Source organism: Musca domestica, unplaced genomic scaffold (genome assembly GCF_030504385.1).
Source record: "Musca domestica strain aabys unplaced genomic scaffold, Musca_domestica.polishedcontigs.V.1.1 2, whole genome shotgun sequence".
Classification (NCBI taxonomy): domain Eukaryota; kingdom Metazoa; phylum Arthropoda; class Insecta; order Diptera; family Muscidae; genus Musca; species Musca domestica.
This window is the reverse complement of record NW_026712249.1, coordinates 35,569,720-35,597,260: the sequence shown is the minus strand read 5'-3', so window position 1 is coordinate 35,597,260 and position 27,541 is coordinate 35,569,720. Positions and strand designations below refer to the sequence as shown.

At 36.9% G+C, this 27,541-nt stretch overlaps 2 protein-coding genes across 2 annotated transcripts in view; both read left to right on the top strand.

The window, feature by feature from the left end:
- Positions 1–27,541, top strand: part of LOC101893044 (uncharacterized) — a 365,837-nt gene that overhangs the window by 136,506 nt on the left and 201,790 nt on the right. The gene's annotated exons all lie outside the window — the stretch shown is intronic.
- LOC105262032 (uncharacterized) lies at positions 22,067–22,936 on the top strand. The gene has a single exon (XM_011295564.3). It carries the CDS (start codon positions 22,139–22,141, stop codon positions 22,934–22,936), a length of 798 nt encoding a protein of 265 aa, XP_011293866.2. The 5' UTR covers positions 22,067–22,138.

Genomic DNA, 27,541 nt, shown 5'->3' with positions numbered 1-27,541 from the left:
TGCTGGTAGCCAAGACATCGGTAATATAGCAAAATATACAAGAGCGAGATAAAAGACTGCAACAAAGTCAAACGGCATAATTTTTAAATGTTATTGAATGAAGGAAAAAATGTCGGAAATAGCATCAAATTTTAGAATAAGTTTAGATTTGTTCGAATTGGTCACCTTTGGTACGAATTATGGCCTTCAAACGGCCAATGAAACCGTCACACGCTGCCCGAATGTTGTTCTGCGGTATTCCGGACCATTCCCGGCGAAGCGCTTGCTTGAGGTAATCGACACTTTGATATTTTTTAGTGCCAACCTTGCTTTCCAAAATACTCCAGACACAATAGTCCAACGGATTGGTATCCGGAGATTTTGGTGGCCATTGTGCACTGGAAATGAAGCGGGGGAACTCATTTTGTAACCATTCTTGGGTGGCGCGTGCTGAGTGCGATGGTGCTGAGTCTTGTTGTAATGTCCAAGGTCTGCGGCCAAAATGTTTGCGTTCCCAAGGCTTTAATATACCCTCCAGAATATTTTCGCACTAATATTCGGCATTTATTCTTATGCCACGGTCGATTAAAACGAGCGAAGAGCGACCATCGGCTGTTATGGCGGCCCTCACCATCACCATGGCCGGCGCTTGAGTTCTGGTGGCCAACCGAAGGTGCACATTTTCAGCTGACCTCTTTGGCAAGTGAACACCATCATGTTGTTTGTTTACAAACTGCTGGACAACGAATGTTTTCACATCGGAAAAAAACATATTCGGTAGTTCACCACTTTCGGCCAAGCGAAGCAGCTCTTTAGCTCTTTTGAGACTATTTTTTTCTGTTGCGGTGTAAGTTCTTGCACTTTTTGGAATTTCAATGGCTTTACCTAGAGCTCATTTTTTAATATTTACCGTATGGAATATTGCGATATGTTCAGCTCACGAGCCATTTTTCGGCCACTGCGACACGGGTTTCGATCACGTCGCTTCTTTACTTTGTTCCGCCCACTTCCTTGATGTCGGGCTACGCTACCAGTATCACGGTAACGAGCGATGGTACGAGACACAAAAATTTATTCTCATTTAAATGCTAGAGTGCTCAAACGATAGCCACTTATGGTTTTCCAGCCTACGCTTGAATTCCATCACGAATAAAATTTTTTCTGGTAAATTCTCACCAAAATGGTTTTGTACGCTTGTAAACAATATAATGAGCTGTCACTGGACTATTTTTAACAGCTGTCGGGCGAGTGGCTTAGAAATGACAGCAGTCTGAAGTTGGTTACATTTTGTTCATCTCACCCTGTATACCCTCTGAAGCCATATGACTGAAGGTATAAAAATGTCTTCCCATATAAATATAATATAAGTACAGATCATTTTTTTTTTTCTGGACAAACAAGTCATGTAAGGTTTATCTAACTATAATGTCTTATCTATATCAGATCCATATAATTGATATTTACAGAATTTTTATGTAATATTGAAATTAAAAATCTCTACCTATTAAAATAAAAATTACAATACAAATTATACTCCTCAGAGTATTCTGTGTCAATCTATTAATTCAGTATTTTTTCTTTAATTTCTTTTACAGGTAAGAACCATTTCATTGGCATTGAAATTTATCTATCTCAAGTGAGTACAATATTACATCAATAAATTAAATCTACCATGTTCAATTGGAATGAACAGAAAATGAAAATATACATTGTGTCGATATATATGTTGGATATTGGTCATGACCGATTGTATGTTCATGATATTTATTTTCCAATGGATTTAATTAAAATCCGCATTGTCTTCTGTTTAAATATTGTGCATTCACTCATTGAACAATAATTGTCAACTAGTATTTTGAAACAATTTCCGTTTGAAGTTATTTCAATTTAAATTTCCTGGTAACGATAACATCCACAATGTAAGAGGAAATGTATTTCCATTACAAATTGTTATTGGTGCTTTTGGTGGTTCGAAAAAAAAATCTGGACGGCATTTAAATAGTTTGTCTTAAGATTTATGAATTATCTACTAGCTTGGTTTTTTACTAAATAAAATAGCCTCTCTCAGATAATGAGTTATGTATACAGGACTTTACAGGGACGTACGCAGAAGGGATGCAGGGACCCTTCGAAGTATCTATTTTTCTAAAAGAAGGACGAAAAACCATTTTACACGGAGAATATGACTCTTTGTTGAGGAGGTACCAGTAGGGGTGGGCCGATTTGTATCATTCATTTGGAAAATATTGGAATTTGTGAAATTTGAAGAAATATTGGAATATGTGGAATTTGAAGAGACTTATTTTGCTTTTTGGAGTGTATTGTTATTTACAATTCTGACCCCTTTTTGGGGAAGGTACCAGAAGGAGTGGACCGATATATTCTATATTTAAATCGAGTTTGAAAGGTATCTGATGCTAATTTCACGTTTTTCGAGTTTCATGGCAATTTTTAATTCTGATCCGTTGTGCGGGAGGTACCAGAAGGAGTAGACCGATATATCCCAACTTTACACCAGATCTTCTTTTTTTTAGAGGTAAATTATTTTCTTGGAAAAATTTGACCTTTTGTGTGGGAGGTACCAGAAGGAGTGGACCGATATTGTCCGTCTCCAAGTTATCGTGCGTACCAGTCAGACGGACGGACGGATTCCCTTAGATCGACTCTAAATGTCCTGATAAAAATTTGGCCCAAAGAGACAGTTATTTTAATGGGGCACGTTTTGGCCGTATCAAATGATATATACCTCTGTTGCATTTGGGTATAAAAATACGATGAGGTGAATGTGAAATATATGACTTCGGAGGTGCTCTGGAATTCAAATTAGACTTGTCCAATTGGTGATCGGAAATTCGAATTTTACGATTTCTCATAGGCAAGAGGGTAAACGACTCATGGACAATCGATCGAACTATGATATAGCGATGTTGAGTTGTTCACAATTAGTACTCGTGTGGTTGATGTGAAATGACGATTCGAAGGTGATCATGTAATCGTAGGTGACCGTCGGAAGTTGACAAGTGACGATGATCCGTAATTACGATATTTGTGTTCGGGCGACACTGTCATTCGGGATGTTGGCGATTTAAAGGTAGTCGTGAGTTTTTGGATTGTCGCCAGATGTTGAATGGCGCAGGAGATAATGGATTACGATGTTTATGTTTGTGTGATATCGGCGTTCGGGATGTTGACGATTTGAAAGTAATCGGGAACTTATGGTTATCGGTTTTCGACAAGTCGCACGGTAATCGGCATTTACGATGATTGTGTTCAGGTGTCGTCTGAGTTCGAGAAGTAGACGATTTTAAGGTAATCGGAAACCTCAGTGTTTGTTTATCGGGCTGACGAGTGGCGGATAATCGGGGTGGTAGGAATGTTGAAGTCCAGATCTTAGGAGACTCGTGGTATAATTGTCGCTGAAGACGAAGACCTGAACTTCGAAGATGGATTGGGTTTCGTTAGTTTGTTTCGGTTTGGATATACTCGGGAGCCGATGTCAATGCCTTCGCAGATGGATCGGGCCTCGTTCGGCTTTGGGTTTAGCTATTTGGTTCGCCTACAATGGCTATTCTAGCTAGCACTACGGTTTGTGACCACCTCTAATCCACCACCAATGTTTGAGCTATGATTTCGTACAAGGAGACCAAGCTCGCGAGAAAGAACTATCAGAAGCTAGTGTGAAGCAACAAAGCTCCTACGAAAAACCAAATCGAAACTCCTGCAGAAGGGCAAGCCGGGGCATCTGCGAAACAGCGACCGGAAACTCCTGTGGAACAACGAGCCGAGGCTCTCGGAGAACATTTTGCTGAAGCTCCTGCGGAAAAGCGATACGAATCTCCTGTCTAAATATCCACTCAAGTTAAAGAGAGTTAGTCCTGAAAAAAGCTTTTTCCAGCTAACGATTCTGTTAGTCGGAGGGCAGAAAATGATTCCGAACATCACTAACTGCATTTTGTTGAGCCCTTACAGTAGCAAGCCCGTCTCATCGTCACCCAGACCGAAAACTATAGTGACCGGCATTAGCAAGTGCATGAGAATTATTTGCCTTGTACGGCAAAAGACATACTGCTGAGAGCTGAATTGTCCATTACGCAGCTTCGAATACTGGGGTGGTTGGTTAATGTTGTTCTCATAGCTATCGCCACATGTTCTTGTGGTCTTGCTGTTACCAATTTTTTGTTACCATTAATACAATGGATACGGTTGCAGGTTATAACTAATGTATGTGCTGAAATCATCATCTTTCACGTTACTGTTGAAATAAATATGTCGTCCTCGTTGAAGCACTCTCACTAATTCTAATCATTAAAAATTTCAAATTTTGAAAATAAGGAAACAATTACCTACTTTTATTCTTATAACCTCAAAAATTATTGTGTTCAACCATCACTTAATACAAATTTTTTCAAATTCCCCAAACACATTGTTGCGATTTAGATAACTCTCTCTAATTATCCACTGTTTCAATTTATAATCAATTGAACAACCAATAATGCCACATTTCGAAACAATTATGCAACTGTAAAAGTTTATTCAATTTACACGTACAAGCATGCCCCCTAAGCCATCAATGCTGAACAAGCAAATTTTGTTATATAAATTCGAAGTGGGATTATTGCATATTTAAAATAATTTTTATGACCCTGAACGGAAAAAAACATCATAAATTGCAAAAAAAATCTACAAAATCAACCATAACAATTTTTAGTTAACAATTCAATCAGTTGTATTTTAGGGGGTTTTTGTTCAATTTGCAATTAGAAAAGCTGAATGCCAATATATGTGGAAGTTGGTTGATAGAAACGCAAATTGATTGCGTTGATTGTGAGTGTGAAGTAGCATGTGTATTGAAGTAGTTTTCGATAGCATAGCAACAACATAGTTTTACTCAATGCCATTGAAAATCCCGCTTCATTTCAGGTATTGGACTTACCCACTTTTAGCCTTTTACGATATAACGAGTCCTGCCTAGAATGGAAATTTCATAAGAACGACTAGACCCAGGAATATAACTTCATATATATGCACAATCCTTTTCACGATTTTAACGAAGAAATTTTAAATATATTCTTAAAAAAATTCAAGACTCTTGCCCGGGAAGAATTTCTTGAAATATTCCTAAAATAAAAGCCTTTAAATTATTTTTAAAAATACATAAATCTTGTCATTTTTATAAAATATTTCAAATCCAAGGTTATTATCCACAAAAAGCTAATTAAAAGGTTTTTAAAAACAAAAATATTCAAAAACAAAAAAAAAACACGATTTGTGTTTTTATACCCTACAACACTATGTGTTGGGGTATTACAAGTTTGATTGGACCTCGAAATATTGGTTTCCCACATAGGAAAGTATATATGGATCTTCCTATCTCGCCGAGCTGAGTCGATCTAGCTATGTATGTCCGTCTGTCCATGTTATTTGTAAACAAGCTACAGGTCGCAATTATAAACCGATCCTCACGATATTGAAAATGGGAGTGGGGTTAGGGTTAGAAGAGAACATTATTGTTTTTGGAGATGATCGCGCGATATTCAGGGGTTGAAATGGACCAAAAACAGAAAATTTTCCTGATTTTGCAGTTGCTCTATAGGCCACAATTATGAACCAATCGACGCGGAAATTTACATGGAGTTAGAGTTTAGGACTTTTATGTAAGAACTTTTCCACTAAACCTCGAATATTTTTAATCCCAGCCAAATCACAAATACATTAAAATATAACTTCTGACCATTACAGTGATGCTCATAGCCAAGAAATCCGATATATAGCAAAATGGGTAAAAAAAACCACTGGGCCGATTTTCATAATTCTCATCAATTCGGAATGGTCTCTTGCCAGAAAACAATAAAATATAAGAAAATTTTTTTCGATTTTTGTCATATTTTTATCGCATTTATCGGTCGGATCACTCCTTTCGATACCTCCCCCACAACAGGTCAACATTTTGAATACTTATATCTCGTATAAAACGTAAATTAATCATCCAATTATTTTAAAATTTCACAAATCGGAATATTTTGTCTTACACAAGATCTGGGGTGAATGTGCGATGCATCGGCTCACTCAATCTGTTTCCTCCCCAAAAGTAGGAACAATTATAAGTGTTATAAAATGTGAAATATGAGTCCGATGGTCTTAAAAAGAACCGATATAACGGACCACTGCTTCTGGTTCCTCCCCCACAACGGGTGAAAACTTTGAATAACCATGAAGCTCTCAAAACGCCAAATAAGCATCCGGCTTCTTTTAAACACGGCACATTGCAATATTTTTAATAACGCAAGATCTGATGTTGATATGGGATATATTGAACGACTAATTCTAGTACCTACCCCCAACGGGTCAACATTTTGAATAATAATAAGTCTCATGGAGTGCGAAATGAGCATTTAAATTTCACACATCCCAATATTTTTACCCCTCCTAGCACCTCCCCCACAAAGGGTAACAATATTCAAACCATATATCTCTTATAACTTGAGAAATAGGTCAACGATTCTTTTCAAACTAGGTATATCTGAATCTGTCTCAGTCAGATATCTGATGTGAATATGGAATTTATCGTCCTACACCTTCTCGTATCTCCCATAAAAGTTTAACATTTTGATTAACAACTACTATCATAATAATTTTTCGATTTTCACTCTTCAAAACTACCGAAAAACCTTTAAAAATATAGAAATAAAAAATTTCTGGCCAAAAAGTACAAAAAAATATTTTATACAAAATTATTGAAAATTATTGAAAACAAACCATAGTAAGGTAAGGCTTTCTAATAAATGCTTCATACAATCGAGTTTATGCAGGAAGGTCTTATAAATATTATAAAAAAAAATTACGATTTTTATTTATGGGGAGCTCCACTAATAAAAAAGCTTTTTTTTTATAAAAACAACAATAAGTGGATTAACCCTGACCATTTTGCAACAACAATATTAAACACACATACACGACAATCAAGAAGGTCTATAAAAATGTTTATAAAAACTCGATTTTGTACAAAAAGACCCAAAAAGTTAATTTTGCAACATCCACAACTTTTTTTCTAAAATTCATTAGCCGTGAAGGGTTAAAAATCCACGTATAAATATTTTTTCTAATTATCCAAGAAGCCTTTGGGAAAAATGTTTTAAAAATCTATGATTATTGCAGTTAGTCGTTGAAGAATATTTTTGAAAAAATTACGATTTTTAGCCAGGAAGTCCTTGAAAAATAGTTTTAGAAATTGCACATTTCTTGGGCACTAATAGTAAGTTAAATAAAAAATATAACCAATTATGTCCACTATTTTATAAAAAATACTCTGAGAAAATCCCGGATTTTTATCTGAACAGGCCTTGTATTTTTTCAAAATCGCAAGGAACGTCTTTAATTTTTTTTTCAAAATCCACAAGGAAGGTCTTTAATTATTCTAAAAAGTCCAATTTTTTATGCAAAATTTTTTAAAAATTATAAAACGTCTTTTGTCCTTTTTACCTTAAAAATTAATTAAGAACCCAGAGGTTTGTCTGGAATGACCTTAAAATAATTTCAAACATGTTGGTTTTTTTAGGAAAAATATTTTCAAAAATTTACGATCTTTGGCAAAAAAATAATAAAAAAAAAAATAAAAAAAAATGTGGAGTAGTTGGTATCTGATCAAAATTAAATGAATATTAACTCAAAATTATTTTGGAAAAAATCAACGATTTAAACCCAAGAAAACTTAAAAGGCTATTTCAAAATCCATGATTTGTGGCCAGGAAGGAGTTGAAAAATATTTTTAGAAATCTCCCATTTACATTTGGGAAAGCATTAACAATATTTTTAAAATCCATGAGCTTTGGCCATCAAGCTCTTAAAAAATCTCAAAACTTTGCAATTTCTTGTCCTTGAAAAATATTTCTTAAATGTGTTCATATATTTTGTGTTAATAAAAAATTACTTAAATATAGCATATGAAGAAGATTCAGGAATTTTTAAAATTTTAGGTTTGAGAAGGAGTATACCTTTATATCTAATTGTTCCACATAGGGTACTTTCAAATAATATAGCTAAAGGTATAAACATTTGTTTATAATAACTTTCCCTTTCCCTCATTTCTTTTAAGCATTTTATAGCGGCAATTTGTCTTTTTAATTTCCCCTGAACAGAAAACCTCTTTCCTTTCCTCTCAAAGGAAGTCAAAAGTGACGCGAAGCATTATCCTCTGGCACAAAATCCCTCCCTGTTAAACGGAAAATTAAAGTAAAACAATGCCGTTTGTGATTATGCAACGGGAAATGAAAACAATGAATAAAGTAGCGCGGAAATTTTGTCATTTCATGTCATCTCAAAAACAGAATATTAAAACTCTTTTCAGTTTATTTTAAATGAGTTTCAGCGAAATGTGAAATGAAAACTTTCTCATATTTTCGAGAGGAATAATATGAAAATGAAATGTTGTTAGTTTTCGCCGTTCGTTCTTTAAACAAAAAAAAAAAAAAAATAATAAATAAATAAATAAGTAAATAACTGATGACTATGTGTTTTATGTTCCATGTGAATATAAATTTCGTATCTGTTTAATATGCGTAACAGCATTCAGAAAACTTAAAATGAAAAATGTTTGACAGCGAGTTATTTAAGACTTAATTTATTCCCACTATAAATTAGGTTTAACATCAACATTTTATTATTTATAATCCAGATTAAGCTATAGAACTGACAAAATGTTGAAATACGATTTTAACTTTCACTTTCTGAGTTGATTTATGCATGTGAGTCCGTCTGTCGTCCGTCCGTCTGTCAGAAAAAAAATGCAGGTTGCATTTATTATCCGATTGAGATAAAATTTTCCAAACAACATTTGTTTGGCCCAAGGACGAACCCTATTGAAATTGGAGATAATCGGTCAAAATTTAGATATAGCTCCCATATATATCTTCGTCCGATTTGCCTTTTATTGTGCACCAAACGTGTAATATCAGCCCGAATAGTATGAAATTTTGCACATACAACCAAATTATGCCTGAAAATAAGTATGCCAAATTTGATCGAAATAGGTTCAGATATAGCTATAGCTCCCATATATATTGTTCATCCGATTTGTTATTTTTGTCCTCCGCAACCGTAATATGCACTCTGTAACAACAATATTTGGGAAATATATCAAATACAGCTCAGAAATACATTTGCTAAATTTTATCGAGATCGGTTCAGATTTGGATATAGCTCCCACATATAACTTTGTCCGATTTAACTTTTATTGTACACCAAACGTCTAATATTTGTCCGAATGGGATGGAATTTGGCACATGCGACCGAATTGAGTCTAGAGTCTAGTCTAGCTAGTATGTCAAATTTGGTGAAGATCGGTTCAGATATAGCTATAGCTCCCATATATATTGTTCATCCGATTTGTTGTATTTGTTACCCACAGCCGTAATATGCACTACGTAACAACGATATTCAGGGATATATATATCAAATACAGCTCAGAAATATCTTTGCCAAATTTTATCCATATCGGTTTAGATTTGGATATAGCACCCATATATATCTTTATCTGATTTTAAATTAATTTTGCACCAAATGGGCAATACAAGTCCGAATTTAAAAGATACAAATGCTTCGGTATATTTAGTCCTTTAAATAATAATTATAATCATAGCGTGTATGATTAAATTCTCCCATAAAAACTTTTAATTGTTATGTGGAGCTCTACTTTACGACTTTCTTTACTGGTTTCTTATTGGGCTGGAATCCTTAAATTTTATATTGAGGTTTCTGTTGGTATCTGGAATTGAGATATGGATGTGGGGTCTTGGAAAAGTACTAAGTTGTACTAAATTGGCTATTTGGTGAAGGGATAACGCTTGGAATATGCAATTTTGTATAAGAGCCGCTGTTCATATTCTGGTCAAATTGAGGTGTTTTCGGAAATGTATTCGCAAAGTACTAAATAGTACTAAATTTGAAAAGTAATCGTGTATATTAATAAAGTGACTCATTGTGGGGGAGGTACCAGAAGGAGTGGTCCAATGTCAACTATCTTCACAATAGACCTTGCCAAAGTAGAAGCATTAGGATGTGAGAAATTTGAAAAGAATCGGATGCTACGAGCTTCATAGTTATTATAAATGTTGAGGTATCAGACGGAGTACATTGGGATGTGTAAAATATGAAAACTTTTATTTCACATTTTGTAAGAGTTAGAACTATTTGGAATTTTGACCCTTTGTGGGGGATTTTATTCATTTTCGCACATGATCTAGTACTGGCAAAAATATAGGGATAAGCAAAATTTCCACAAAATCGAATGATCCTTTCTCTTTCTATGAGGTAAATTTTTTTCTGTGAAGATTTTGCCTTTTTGTTGCAGAGGTACCAGAAGGAGTGTGTTGATTTTTCCCATCTCGGAACTCGATATAAGTTTCAACATAATATTACGATATACCAAGTTTGGATCAAATCGAATCCTCCCTTCAAGAATTATCGTGCGCACCAGCCACACAGACAGACGGAAGGATGGATATCTGTAGATAGGGTATGCAGAGTGAGACAAAAAAAAAAAAAAAGAAAAAAACTACAACAAAGTTAAACCCCACAATTTTTACATTTTTTTAGATTTTATTGAATGAAAACAAAGGAAATAGCATTCAATTTTAAAGTATGTTTAGATTTGTTCGAATTGGTCACCTTTGGCAAGAATTATGGCCCGAATGTTGCTCTGCGGTATTTTAGCTCATTCCCGGCGAAGCGCTTGCTTGAGGTGATCGACACTTTGGTATTTTTTAGTGCCAAACTTGCTTTCCAAAATACTCCAGGCACAAACGGATTGGTATACGGAGATTTTTGTGGCCATTGTGCGCTGAAAATGAAGCGAGTAACCCCATTTTGTAACCATTCTTGGGTGGCGCGTGCTGAGTGCGTTGGTTCTGAGCCCGGTTGGAATGTCCAAGGTCTGCGGCCAAAATGTTTGCGTACCCAAGGCTTTAATACACCCTCCAGAATATTTTCGCGATAATATTTGGCATTTAATCTGATGCCACGGTCGATTAATACGAGCGGAGAGCGACCCTCGGCTGTTATGGCGGCCCACACCACCACCATGGCCGGCGCTTGAGTTCTGATGGCCAACCGAAGGTGCACATTTTCAGCTGACCTCTTTGGCAAGTATACACGATCATTTTGTCTGTTTACAAACTGCTGGACAACGAATGTTTTCTCATCGGAGAAAACCAAATTCGGCAGTTCACCAATTTCGGCCAAGCGAAGCAACTCGTTTGAGTCTTTTTTCTTTCCGCTGCGGTGTAAGTTCTTGTACTTTTTGAAATTTCAATGGCTGTACCCCCCGAGCTAGTTTTTCAATATTTGCTGAATGGAATATTGCGATAAGTTCAGCTCACAAGCCATTTTTCGGCCACTGCGACGCGGGTTTCAATCAAGTAGCTTCTTTACTTTTCTAGAACCATTTCTGCTGATGTTGCTGTTTTCTCCCGTCTGCTTCCTTGACTTCGGGCTACGCTACCAGTATCACGGTAAGGAGCGATGGTACGAGACACAAAAGATTTATTCACATTTAAATGCTGAAGTGCTCTAACGATAGCTATTTGTTGTTTTCCAGCCGAATATAGAGAAATCACACTATCACGCTTGAGTTCCATCACGAATAACTTTTTTCTGGAAAATTCTCATTTTTTGCACGCTTGTAAACAATATAATGAGCTGTCAATGGAACAATTTTAACCACTGTGGGACGAGTGGCTTACAAATGACAGCAGTCTAAAGTTGGTTGCAGTTTTTTCATCTCACCCTGTATATCTGCAACCGCTTTTGGTACCTCACCCACAAAGGTTCACAATTTCCAAGGCTTATATCTGTCATAATTTGCGAATCAAATCCGCGATTCTTTAATTTATTTATCTAAATATTTTTCTTAGCCAGATATCTGATATGAATATGTAAATTATCGGAATTTATGATTTCGCATAAAAGTGGATATAAATGTTCGATTTCCTTAAATATTTGCACATACCAATAGCTTTATCTGCATAAGATAAGATGTAGTATGAGAATTTGAATACTTCGGCCGTCTACATCTGGTACCTCACGCATATTTCCACATTTTCCAAAATCTTGCACATATCTCATATAAAGTATGGGAATAGTCAAATCTGGCACGTAATATATTTATATCTGTCTTACGTCACATACGATTTGGTTAATATTGCCCAACTGCTGCGAAATCTCCCCCATAAAGGTCCAACAGTTTGAATAATCATAACTCAAGGGGTATACTTCTGTCGGAAAACCCGACTGATAATTTTTTACTTGTTTTTGTTTTTTTTATATATTGTCGAATTTAAACTGTTTGGTGCTCAACACCCTTGTTTGCTCCTAGTAGCTTCGTGACCATGCCCTTTAGGCATATTTATGTAAACCATCATTATCCGCCTGACATTTTATTTTATAAATATAAATTTGTGTTACGGATTATGATTTCACATAAATTATGAAATATTATTACCGGCACCAAATCCCATTTGGAAAGGGATCTTATTATTGGTATGATCAAACATGTTGCACCAACTATCACTGTTTTCCATTTTCATTAACAATATAACGTTTTTCAAGAATATATTTTCTTCTAATCTAGAATTCTTCCCCTACTTTTCTAATAATATCCATCTCCCATTTTCACTAGAGATATCATTAGTTCCCGTCAGACAATTGTCACTTACAACCCATAATAAACAAACACACACATCCACTGTGTGTCTATTTTGATACAGGACACGTATACTTTTTTGCGTTATTTGCTTTGTAATTTAAATAAATTTACAAATTGTTGCCTATTTTTAGGCTCATAAACGTATTACCAACACCATTACACCGAGGCAAAGTCAAATTGTCATTGCCTACGCCAACGACCGACCGCCTCTCCTCTCATAAACTGTACTTCGTGATGAGATTATATTTTTTGGTTTTTTGAATGACGAGAGCGGAGGATGGGATTTACCAATGAAGAAAAACCAACAAGTACAACAATGTATTCCAAGTATTTGCGAGGTTAGGTGATGGGGGTCCTTTTATGTTGCGTGATTTCATTAATGAAATAGAAGCAAATATTCCATATTGTGTTTTTTGGCGTACGATGGGATTATATTGTAAAATTGAAAAGCAACAGAGAGAAAGAGAGAGAGACAGAGAACAAAATATGTATATATTTATATAATGTTGTGGTTGTATGTGTGTGGTATTTTAAGCCATTCATTAACAATTCCATTCATAGAGGATATCATTTGTGGAGCTTATGGTTAGAGAATAAAATATTTCTACACACACAGTGTGTGTGTGTTTGTGGCATTTGAACTCATATGTCCTGTAGGTTTTTGCCTTCATTGTGAACACAATGAAAATAATATTCCATGTATTTACATGTGGTTATTAATTATCCTTTGTTTGAGTTTTGTAGAAACATGAACATTTGCAATTGTAGTAATACATCATTTGGGGGTCTCTTTGAACTTTGAGGAGAACTTTCCACTCATACTCGTTTTGTTAGGAGGCTTTGAATTTGAGATGAAGAAGTATAATTAGGAAATTCTTTGTTACAGTTTTGAAATGAAGTAATGAATTTTGTTGAAAGTTGAGTCGATAAAGCCATCTGAATTACCCCTTTAACTTGATATCACATTTCAAAATAATCCGAATGTATGTAATGCGCATATTGATTAAGGACAGTTCTTCATTTTTAAATCTTCATAAGCCCAAATTTGAGGCAATGTGTCTGTATGACAAAGATAAGAAACCAAATGGAACGCAATCAGCTTACACACATGCTAGGAATGCAGGAACATAAACCATACATATAAAATATGGAATAGGCAACCTAAAGAAGTTAGGTGTGTATTTGGTCTTACAATGTACAATAACCTTGTGGCCTTCTATGGCGAAGACCAAATTGTCTCTTATAGAGAAGTTTTTAGTCTAGTTTTCTTCTATGGCGAAGACCTACTGGTCTTCTTCTATGGCGAAGACCTACTGGTCTTCTTCTATGGAGAAGACCTACTGGTCTTCTTATATGGAGAAGACCTTCTAGTATTCTTTTATGGAGAAGACCAACTGGTCTTCTTCTATAGAGAAGACCTACTGGTCTTCTTCTTTGGAGAAGACCTACTTGTCTTCTTTGGAGAAGACCTACTTGTCTTCTATGGAGAAGACTTACTTGTCTTCTTCTGTGGAGAAGACCTACTGGTCTTCTTCTATGGAGAATACCTACTGGACTTCTTCTGTGGAGAAGACGTGCTGGTCTTCTTCTGTGGAGAAGACGTGCTGGTCTTCTTCTGTGGAGAAGGCCGGCTGGTCTTCTTCTGTGGAGAAGACCTACTGGTCTTCTTCTGTGGAGAAGACCTACTGGTCTTCTTCTATGAAGAAGACCTACAGGTCTTCTTCTATGGAGAATACCTACTGGACTTCTTCTATGGAGAAGACCTACTGGTCTTCTTCTATGGAGAAGCCCTACTGGTTTTCTTCTATGGAGAACACCTTGTGGTCTTTATGGAGAAAATCTACTGGTATTCTATGGATAAGACCACAAAAGTGTCGTCTTCTATGGAGAAGACCTTCTGGTCTTCTGTGGAGAAGACCTTCTGGTCTTATGTGGAGAAGACCTCCTGGTCTTCTGTGGAGAAGACCTTCAGGTCTTCGGTGTAGAAGACCTTCTGGTCTTTTTCTATGGAGAAGACCTTCTGGTCTTCTGTGGAGAAGACCTACTGGCCTTTTTTCTAGTGAGAAGACCTATTGGTCTTCTTCTATGGAGAAAACCTACTGGTCTTCTTCTTAGGAGAAGACTTAGTGATCTTCTTCTGTGGAGAAGACCCTCTGGTCTTCTTCTATGAGGAAGACCTACTGGTGAAGACCTACTGATCTTCTTCTATGGAGAAGACCTACTGGTCTTCTTTTACGGAGAAGACGTGCTGATCTTCTTCTGTGGAGAAGACCTACTGGTCTTCTTCTATGGAGCAGACGTACTTGTCTTCTTCTATGGAGAAGAGTTACTGGTCTTCTTCTGTGGAGAAGACCCTCTGGTCTTCTTCTATGGAGAAGACCCTCTGGTCTTCTTCTATGGGGAAGGCATTCTGGCCTTCTTCTATGGAGAATACCCTCTGGTCTTCGTCTATGGAGAAGACCTTCTGGTCTTCTTCTATGGAGAAGACCCTCTTGTCTTCTTCTATGGAGAAGACCCTCTGGTCTTCTTCTATGGGGAAGGCATTCTGGCCTTCTTCTATGGAGAATACCCTCTGGTCTTCGTCTATGGAGAAGACCTTCTGGTCTTCTTCTATAGAGAAGACCTACAGGTCTTCTTCTATGGAGAAGACCTACTGATCTTCTTCTGTGGAGAAGACCTTCTAGTATTCTTTTATGGAGAAGACCAACTGGTCTTCTTCTATGAGGAAGACCAGCTGGTGAAGACCTACTGATCTTCTTCTATGGAGAAGACCTACTGGTCTTCTTTTACGGAGAAGACCTACTGGTCTTCTGTGGAGAAGACCTTCTTGTTTTCTATGAAGAAGACTTTCTTGTTTTCTATGAAGAAGACTTTCTGGTCTTCTGTGTAGAAGACCTACTGGTCTTTTTCTATGGAGAAGACCTTCTGGTCTTTTTCTATGGAGAAGACCTTCTGGTCTTTTTCTATTGAGAAGACCTATTGGTCTTCTTCTATGGAGAAAACCTACTGGTCTTCTTCTTAGGAGAAGACTTAGTGGTCTTCTATGGAGAAGATCTTCTGGTCTTCTATAGAGAAGACTTTGTGCATCTCTATGAAAAAGACCTTGTGCTCTCTGGAGAGGACTTTGTGGTCTTCTATGGAGAAGAGCTTCTGGTCTTCTATGGAGAAGAGCTTCTTGTCTTCTATGGAGAAACCCTTGTGGTCTGTCTGTTGTCTGGTGGTATTCTATGAAGAAGACCTACTGGCATCCTATTTAGAAGATGTACTAGTCTTCCATTTAGAAGACCTATTGGTCTTCTATTTAGAAGACCTACTGGTCTTCTATGGAGAGGACCTTGTGGTCTTCTATGGAGAAGACCTTGTGGTCTTCAATGAAGAAGATCTGGTGGTCTTCTATGGTGGAGATATTTTGGTCTTGTGTGGAGAAGATTTTGTGGTCCTCTGTAAGAGAGTCTTTTGTCCTGTGTAGGGCTTCTTTGAGAAGTCCTTGTTGTGGTGATTGTCTATGAAAACCTCCTTTCGTCTCCTATGCATGTCTCCATCCTAGTCAATACTCTAAATTTAGATATCATCCCACTTCTCCATTTTCGGTACACAAGCAATTATACTAAGTTTGCATTTGTCCAATAAATATTCAGATATTCAGTTGACAATTTCTTTGTTTTCTTTTCTTATTTTTTGTGTCTCTGTTTCAAAACATTGAGAACATGAATTTATGTCCTTCTTTCGGCTGCGTGGCATGACAAAACTATGGAACGTGTTTAGTTTTGCGCTTGGTACGTGCCCATCTCTGTGGTGCCATTTTTTATGTTTTGTCGCCCAAAAAAAGTCTTTCAATGTTTTATGAATACCAAGTAAAAATACTGCATGCATGTGTACAAATACTGGAATGTTATCTATGAATGTAAATGTGTGTGTGTATGTGTTGTGTTTGTAATTCATTCATGTATGACATACATGTCCTTGGTACATTTGTAATTCCTAAGTTGGAATAATATTTTGTGAGAGAGAGAGAGAGAGAGGCTGCAATAGTAAAATAAGTAATGTTGTGTTGGGAGAAGAGTATGTGTTGTATCAACATCAACACCATCACCAACACCTACTGACATATTTGCATTGACGTCAGCTTTGTGTGTGTATGTGCTTGGAAGTGTAAATGCCGATGCATAATTGTAGTTATCTGAGAGAAATTGGGGGTATTAATGAAAAATGTATTTCCTTGGGGATTCATTTGGGAGATTGTAGTTTGGCAGATTCTATAAATTAATTGTCTCGAATATTGGATATATATTTGTATGGTTTTACATATTTTATAGCTAGGTTTGGTAACAATAGTGTAATTATGATAATCTGCTCTTCGAAAGTCCAAAGTGTCCTACATATTTTAGATACTTTTTTTAACAAAAACGTTTTGATTTTTTTTATAAAATTTGGAATGTGAGCATTGTAATTTTACCCACAAAATAGTTAACATATTCTACATTCTTTCCCAAGCTGCCCAATTGATTCCTAATTTGCATTTGATGTTTGATGAGTAATTTGAGAATGCATTATCCAATAAAAGTCAACATTGTACTATTATTAGCAGCATAAAAAATTAAAAAGTCAATGTGAATTAATGAGCATTTTCATGTCAGTGCTTTTAAGAAGATTTGTCGTACCTATACAGGGTGAGATGAAGAAACTGCAACGAACTTCAGACTGCTGTCATTTCTAAGCCATTCGTCCGACATCTGTTAAAATGTTTCCAGTGACAGCTCATTATGTTGTTTACAAGTGTACAAAAGCATTTTGGTGAGAATTTTCCAGTTATTCGTGATAGTGACATTTATTTACATTTGGCCGGAAAACTACAAGTTGCCATCGTTAGAGCACTCCCGCATTTAAATGTGAATAAATCTTTTGTGTCTCGTACCATCGCTCGTTACCGTGATACTGGTGCAGCGTAGCCCGACATCAAAGAAGTGAACGGAAGAAAACAGAGTCGCAGTGGCCGAAAATGGTTCGTGAGCTGAACATATCACAATACTCCATTCGGCAAATATTGAAAAATGAGCTCGGGGTAAAGCCATTGAAATTCCAAAAAGTGCCAGAACTTACACCGCAACAGGAAGACAGTGATGAACTGCCGAATTTGGTTTTCTCCCATGAGAAAACATTTGTTGTCCAGCAGTTTGTAAATAAACAAAATGATCGTGTTAACTTGCCAGAGAGGTCAGCTGAAAATGTACACCTTCAGTTGGCTACCAGAACTCAACTCAAGGCTCGTATTAATCGACCATGTCATCAGAATAAATGCCGAATATTATCGCGAAAATATTGTGGAGGGTGTATTAAAGCCTTGGGCACGCAAGCATTTTGGCCGCAGACCTTGGACATTCCAACAGCACACGCTATTCAAGAATGGAATGAGGTTCCTTGCTTCATTTCCAGCGCAGGATGGCCACAAAAATCTCCGGATACCAATCCGTTGTGTCTGGAGTATTTTGGAAAGCAAGGTTGGCACTAAAAAATGCCAAAGTGTCGATCACCTCAAACAAGCGCATCGCCGGGAATGGACCAAAATACCGCAGAGCAACATTCGAGCAGCGTGTGACGGTTTTATTGGCCATAATTCGTGCCAATGGTGACCAATTCGAACAAATCTAAACTTATTCTAACATTTGATGCTATTTCCGACAGTTTTTGCTTTCATTCAATAAAATTAAAAATTATGGCGTTTGACTTTGTTGCAGTTCTTTTTTATCTTACCCTGTATATCCTATATCTCTTCTATTTATCGTGTTATTTGAATAGACCTTGACGTAATGGTCTTCTGCTAGATTATAAGAAGACTTTATGCTTTGGCGGGAAATCCCTTTTATGAGAATCATTCAACCTGCTCTCTCATTAAAACGTTCACCTACGTTTCTACAAAAAAAAAAAAATCGGAAATTTTAATTTTTTTATGAGAAGACTTGTTGGTATTCTGTCAGACGAAAAGATTTTCTGGACTTATTTGAAATGAGCTTCTCTGGCTTTCATATTTTTTTTTTGTCACATGCTCTAGTACCCAATAATACGGAATATAGGGAGGTACCATTATATGGGGACTATATGAAGACGAGTGGAAACAATTCCGGTGAATATTCTATCTAAAACCGTCAAAATGCCGACTACCATTATATGGGGGCTATATGAAGACCTAGACCTGTAAATGCAATTTTCTGTCACAGACTATAGCATCTATTAGGAAAAACAAATACGAAATTTAAAAAAAATGCGGTGAACAATGTCGCAGAGAGCATAAAATGCGGAATATTGATTGGTACAGTTATGTGGGCCTATTACATAGCCCATTTTCATTACCAAATATCCTGCCAAGGACACATCTGAGCAAAATTTTATCAACCTACTTCAGTTCGTTTGGAAACTAGAGTGATTTCCATACACGAAAAGACGGACGGACATAGAATTTGTTGGTGATCAAGAACATACATACTTTATTGGGTTTAAAATGTATATTTCGGGGTGTTACAAACGGAATGATATACTTAATACACCCTCCATATTATGGTGGAGGGTATAAAAAGGAAAACACGTGTATCGGCTTTTTTTAAGTTTATATCGAAAAGTAACCAAAATAGAGGTGGCATTTTCCACCTCTTCCTCACATTTGTAAATTTGTGTATTAAGATTCCGTTTTAGGTATTTTAGGAACAGGGTTGTCCACATTCGACGGACCCATGACTCTTTGGGCCCATTCCAATCGACGAGGCTTGTCCGCAGGCAACATTCTTTGCGTCAATTGAATTTTGTACGGGAAGAAATGCAAATCAATGCGAATAATCCGTTGTAAAGTGGACCGAGCCATGCCCAACTGCTGAGAACGGCGTTTTTGGGATGTTCTTGGGGACCTCTCAACACTGGCTCGTACGGCAGCGATATTCTCGGCCGATCGCCTTGGTCGACTTTTATATGGCCTCTTCGGATTAGAAAGAGCCTTACCAGTCGAAAATTTTTCGTATAAACGCTTAATGGTGTTCTTAGAAGGCGCACTTCTCACCTTTTTTAATGTTTTAAAAGCACGTTGAGTTTTCACAATTGACTTCTTCTGTTGAATGTAAATTTCAACTATTTCAGAGCGCTCGCGTGGCGTGTATTGGTTCATGGTAAAAATCTGCTTGGACTGACGCTTCAAACGCGGTATGTCATTAAGCGATGTGACATCTCTGTCAAAAGTTATGGCGTTGGCAGATGGGTCCGTCGAATATGGACAACCCTGTATATACTATCTTCGCCAATATTACAGACAAAAATATGAGAAACATTTTTTGGTAGAAATTTTTAACTCTCAAGCGATTCAACAAGGGGGTATTTTTGGCGCTTTTTCTAAAATCATGGTTAAAAACTTCTTTTAAGCGGGACCATAGCTAGTCGAAATATTCTACAAAATTATTTGTCATAAAATTATACCATAGGTCCTGGAATACGTGTCTAAATCTTACCTAAATGTCAGGACTTCATATGTATTAACAAGCATAAAAGGTGTTGAATATCCTCCATAATATGGAACGAATTTTGCAATTTTCAAAAAAAAAAAAATAAATAAATAAATAATAAAAAAAAATAAAAAATAGGCAACTTTTGTCATAAGCCAATACAATGTTCAAATGTGAAACTTGAAAAAAAATCGGCGAATAATGTAGCGTAAATCATCAAGGTACCATGGGGGCTATACCAAAACGTGGATCTGCGCAGACACTTTTCTGTCATAGGCTGTAGTATCCATTACGAACTTCAAATACCAAATTTGAAATTATACCGAATATCGGTAGGTACCGTTATATGAGGGCTATACGAAGACGTAGACCTGCACGGACAATTTTTTAGCCATAGGCTGTAGTATCCATTTCGAACTTCAAATACCAAATTTGAAAGAATTCCAGTGTATAATGTCGCTTTAATTACCAAAATACTAAAACGTGGACCTACTTGGCCCATTTTTAATACCAAAAGTCCTGCAGACATAATATACATTTGAGTAAAATTTTATCAACCCACTTCATTTCATTCGGAAGCAAAAGTGATTTCCGCAGACGGATGGATATCGCTAAATCGACATAGAATTTTATGCTGATCAAGAATATATATACTTTGTATAAATCTCCAACAAAGTATAACTTTTTACGTTTCAGAAGGAAATACGTTTATTGTAGGATTCAAAATTAATTTTGACAGGATATAGTCTTATTTAAGGAATATTCCCCACATAGCGGAGAAAATTGTTCCTCTAGATTCCATACAAAATTACCCATTGGACTTCCTATCCCACAGACATTTTTCCACCCACAATTTTTATCGCACATTTCCCCCAAGTTCCCTTATCAGAGTCTTAGATTTTCCCTCAGATTGACGTAAATATTCCCTAAACTCCTTTAAAATTATCTGCCGGAAGTTAAAGAGGCGTTTGGATTAAAAATATTTTCTGTGGACAAGACTCCCATCATTAGGGAAAATTCCCCTAATTGATATTCAAATAGCCGGCAACGAAATGTGTTCGATGTTAATTCCGAACCCGCATGTCAAAGGAATTATTCGGATTATTAATGAGCGCCGTTTTATCTGAAAAAAATACATTTTTGACTTTACCATCACCAACAAAAATAAACAAGTTAAACTGTTTATATTTTATTTTGAAAATTCTGGTTTCTTTTTGCGGGAAATGTGAAAATTTACGTAATTTCTATTTCTGGATGTTTTCAAAATTGTTAACCATGTTGGAAAATGTCACGTACACTTCGGAAAAAGGAGAAGAAAAGGAATTGTGATATGGAATATGGCCCGCCTGTAGCGCCGGTAAATACAAACATATGTGGCGCATGGGAATTTTTCCAATTCATTTACAACTTTCTTTGGAAGAAACGCCATCTGAGTCGAGTGTCCCCTTGTCGCAAAAATGAAAGGATTAACAATAACTAAGTCACCTCAAAGATGACAAACATCAATTGGATTAAAATTGTTGGTAGGCAATGGCACAGGATATAATTCCCCGGGAGAGTGTCATGGCATACTTTATGAGGGGTGTGCGACGGTCATCCTTTCGTTGGTGTGTTTAAAGGTAATCAATAGATTGAAAAATCTAATAAGATCTGTAAAAAGGGATTAACGGAAGATGAGGACGATGTAAATGGGAAAAAAGGTCACTGGGTGGATAATGTCACGGATTTGGGATGTTATAATTTGCATCATTTACCTGGAAAACCGCCAGAGTCGCGGCCACTTTTCGTTGAGCCACAACACAACAGACATCGAAGTACTTCCTGCATATGTTGGCCATGCATGCACACGTTTACCTGGATTTCCATTCGAATTCCAAATTTTAGGTATAAAAACTAACGGAACTTCGTAATTCGGCACACAGTTCATCATCATCTCTCCAAGCATCAACATCTCAAAAGAAAACTAATTTCACTCAACAAAATGGGAAACGTACACGCCGTCAATTGCGTCCTCACCTCCGAAGATGCCAACAACAATTTACCCAATCTCATGAAACGTACTTGCCAACGCATGAGTTTCAAGCGTGGCAGTACCAGCCGCAGTAGTGGCGGCAGCGATAAATCCTCAGCCTCATCCAGTTCATCACCCGTGGCCAAAATCAAAAAATTAGGCAAAAAACGTTTGGTACTCAACACCATGCCTCGTTGTTCGTCCTTTGAAGATCTCTCCACCGCTTTGCCATCATCGAAAAAATCGGATAATGACCCCACCTATTTGTTGTGGAAAAAGGCCTTTGAACAACGTCGTCCTAAACCTGCCGCCGAAATGGAAACGCACATGGCTCGTATGCGTCGTCGGGTGCACAACATGAGCTCAGCTGTCAGTGGACACCTAACACCCAAAGGATTTCCAGCCTTCACCATGAAACGGCAACAGAAAAAGGCCACCAAATCATCGGCGGGAAAAGAAAACTGCCCACCCACTACTCCCCCAGCTGGCGTGGTTGTGAAACAAAAGAAACCCATTGTCAAAATACCTCAACATTTGACCAACAAACTGACCATCAATGGTGCCACTGTGGGCACCATTAGTTTGCCACCAAAAATGAAAATGAAATCCACCACCGCCAGCGTAAAACCCAAATACACCTTGGCTCCCCTCAATCTGCTCTCCCAGCTGCCGCAAAACAAACAGGCCATAATTATTGAGCAACTCTATCGTGACATCAAGGAATTCGAGTCACGCTATGACGATCAAATGGAGTCCTTTATCATGTAAGAGGTGGACTGCCTGAGGTGGTCTATAGCATTGTTGTTTTTGTAAAATTCCGCAAAAACCAAAGAAGAGCTGAGCTACTTATTTTGGAAATTAGAAATGACAACTGTTGGATTTTGAAAAATATTTCTTTGACAAGACAGGTTTTGTCTTACAATTTTTTTAAATAGTTAAATAATTAAATTATTATTGTGATATTTATATTAGTTTAAGTTAATTTAAGTTAAATAATAAAATAAAATTATATTATAAAATAAAATTAAATAATATTGAAATTTATTTATGAGTCTCTTTCTATCTGGATATAATTTCAAAAAAACAAAAAACAACAGGTTAAAAAGTATCCGTCGGTTTTCCCGACAGATGTATACCCCCAGACAATGTTCGATTATTTAAATATATTTGGACTTCTGTTAAGACTATTCAAATTGTTGAACCTCCATGGAGTAGGTTCCGAAGGAATGGGCCAATATAATCCATTTCGTATCAGACCTAAATAAATATGATATAAATATTGCGAAGTGCCTGGTTTGGACAATATCGACTGCACCCATCACTTTATGTGAGATATGTATACATACAGGGTGAGATGAAAAAAACTGCAACCAACTTTAGACTGCTGTGATTTTTCAGCCACTCGGCCGACAGCTGTTAACATTATTCCAGTGACAGCTCATTATATGGTTTACAAGCGTATAAACAATTTTTGGTGACAATTCTCCAGAAAAAAAAGTTATTCGTGATGGAATTCAAGCGTGATAGTGTGATTTATTTATATTTGGCTAGAAAACCACAGGTGGCTACGTTAGAGGACTCCAGTATTTAAAACCGAATAAATCTTTTGTGTCTCGTACCATCGCTCGTTACCGTGATACTTGTAGCGTAGCCCAACTTCAAGGAAGTGGATGGAAGAAAACAGCAACATCAGCAGAAATGGTTCGAAAAGTAGAGAAGCAACTTCATCGAAACCCGCGTCGCAGTGGCCGAAAAATGGCTCGTCAAATATTGAAAAATGAGCTCGGGGTAAAGCCATTGAAATTACAAAAAGTCCAAAAACCTTCACAGCAAGAGAAAGAAAATAGACTCAAAAGAGCTAAAGAGTGGTTTCTCTTGGCCGAAAGTGGTGAACTGCCGAATTTGGTTTTCTCCATCTCCGATGAGAAAACATTCGTTGTCCAGCAGTTCGTAAACAAACAAAATGATCGTGTTTACTTGCCAAAAATGTCGGCTGAAAATGTGCACCTTCGGTTGGCCACCAGACTCAAGCGCCGGCCATGGTGATGGGGTGGACCGCCATAACAGCCCGATAATCGACCGTGGCATCGGAATATATGCCGAATATTATCGCGAAAATATTCTGGAGGTTGTATTAAAGCCTTGGGCACGCAAAAATTTTGGTCGCAGATCTTGGAAATTCCAACAGGACTCTGCATCATCGCTCTCAGCACTCGCCACCCAAGTATGGTTACAAAATGAGGTTCCTCGCTTCATTGCCAGCGCACAATGGCCACCAAATTCTCCGAATGCCAATGTCTGGAGTATTTTGGAAAGCAAGGTTGGCACATACACACATACCAAAGTTTCGATCACCTCAAGCTAGCGCTTTGCAGGGAATGGGCCAAAATCCCGCAGAGCAATTTTCGGGCAGCGTGTGACGGTTTCATTGGTCGTTTGAAGGCCATAATTTGTGCCAAAGGTGACCAATTCAAACAAATCTAAACTTATTCTAAAATCTGATGCTATTTCCGAAATTTTTTGCTTTCATTCAATAAAATTAAAAAAAAAAAAGTAAAAATAGTGGCGTTTCACTTTGGTGCAGTTTTTTTTTTGTCTCACACTGTAACCTCCTCAATCCAAAAAATGTTCAAGATTTCTTCAGTATTTGGCCCCAAGTATCCTCCTAATTTTCTCCTTAAACTAAAAATGTTCAAAATTTATCCAGTATTTGGCCCCATATTACCCTCCTTATTTTTAGGCATTTTGAAGGTTTCTTTTTATTCTATTTTATCCCAACACCCAATGTCAAATTAGTTTAATTTAGTACTTTTCGTACAATTATAGCACATATTTCAATCTCAGATTCCACTATCAAATTTCGGGATTCCATCTTCTATACATTCACCAAATACCACATTTAATAACATTTAGTACAATTTGAGTACACATACTCGAACCCAGCACCTATTGTTCACCAGACGGATGGACTGACGGACGGAAATTGCTACATCGCACCCAATGTTCTGAAATGTATTTCTCCAAAAGGACTTAGGCTCCAAATTCGATAATTTTTATCTGAGGAACAGTTTTGGAAGCATCAAATGATACATAATTTCTGCAGCGATAAGGCTGGACGTAAAAAGATTAGACAGAAGGGGAACATTCAAAGAAAAGTACTTCTAATTACGAGCTCAATTGTTATGCCAGTCGGAGCAGATAAAGTGAATAATTGGCAAAACATTTATTAATCATTGAAATCTTAATTTTATTTTCACCTCCTGGGCACACATACAATCATAAATCTCTCGAACTCAACAACCACTCAAAATGGCCCTTCAAAACATATTTGCCAGTACACATCTCAACAATTTAAAGCACTTAATAAGGGAACATATTCTTGAGTATTCTTCAGGGGGATAATGGTTGAAAGGTTAAGTGCCCAGATGTATGCAAATCAACAAAACGTTTACCGTAAGCAATCTATTCACACACACACACATAGCCTTCGATATTGGAATTCGTAATCAGTGTTCCATGTTTTTCACCATTACACAATCCAACAATGTTAAGGTAGAACTAAGTAATTGAGAATCATTATTAATCATGGAGGGTTATTGGGGTGCGATAGGGTTGACAATGACTTTTCGCATTTAATCTACCATACGATGATGTTCGAATTAAATGCAGGTTAGGTAATTGAGGATATCTTGAGAGCCCGCATGTTAATCATATAGTGTTTGCAAACATTATTGGTTTCTTATGAGCCATCAAAAGTGGATTAAAATCAGAGCAGGTCATTACCGACTTAATCCACGTGACGAAGGTAATGGCATAAAATGTTCACAAAATCTTATTGAAAATAATTTAAAACAAGTAAGCAAAGGCTACAGTCGAGCGGGGCCGACCGTTGAATACCCTACAACACTATAATAAACGATACAGTTTATATAGGCGAAGTACTCGACAGAATTCCACAAGATATTGTGACAAATAATAAAAGAAAACCATCAGGTTTCGTTCTCTAATTTTCGAATAATAGCAACTTAAACTAATTTGCTCATTTCCAATTTATTGGTAGATGTTGCAATTAAATGGTCTTCCTAGATCTGGAACCAATATTTCCCAAAGACCTATAACCTCTCAGAAGTGGCAAAAGATTAACATTTATTAATGGTTTTTGACTGAAACGCATCTATATGAGATACAGACATTTGACTATATTTTTCAACGAAATCAGCGTTAACGAAATAGTCGGAAGTGCGTTTTTCCTGTATTTGTGAATTCTTCAAAAAGTCACTGGAATGGGCATTTTCGTATTTTGTCTATAAAAGTTGGCAAACTCCTTCACACATTGAATATTTTTGGATGGCCATCCGAAATTGCTTGGCTTTTGCAATGTGAGGTAACCCCCATTCAAATAAGCGTGAGGATCGGGCGATAATTACGACCTGGCGACAATTTTGCAGTTTTTTGGTCCATTTCAACCCCGAAATATATGGCGATCATCTCCAAAAAGAGTAGGCTATTCTGACCCTCATCTTATCCCCATGCAAAATTTCGTAAGGATTGGGCCATAAATGAGATCTGTATATGATATCCTGATATCCTATCTACTTAGTTTTGTTAGCTGTAGAAATATTACCAAATGTTTAATTCAAAATGAAAATATGCCAAAAATATGACAAAATTGAAAAAAATATGAGAAAATTTTACAAAATCAATATTTTCATCTTTAGAGAGATATTTTTATGCGATTTTTTCAGACGTTTTTTCTTTCCTGCCAAGAGGCCAGAACTGTCGAAATCAGTTCAGCCGTTCTCGACATATATGAGGTCTTTCAAGCATATCTTCTTTGGTAGACACATATATCGCACATATTTTGCTATATATCCGATTTGCTGGTTCTTAACATCAATGTAAAGATCAGAAGTAACCTTGTCATGGCTTTGTGATTTCGTCGGGATTTAAAATATTCGCGGTTTAATGAAAAATTTTGAATTTCTCAACAAAAAGATATGGTCTATTTTACCCGCTAAATATTATCCGATGACCACCCAAATTGGTAGGCTTCTTCCCCACCCTAAACTCTTGCTACATGCGAATAGTCGATTGGTCTATAATTGCGACCTGTATAGCTACTGCAAAATCCGACATTTTTTCAGTATTTGGTCCATTTCAACCCCTAAACATTTGGCGATCATCTCCAAAAGAAATAGGCTTCTATTCTGACCCTAACCCCACCTTCGTGCAAAATTTCGTTAGGATCGGGCCATAATTGCGACCTGTAGCGTGATTACAAATTAACATGGACAGACGGACGGACGGACATACATAGCTAGATCGACTCAGCTCGGCGAGATAGGAAGATCCATATATACTTTCCTATGTGGG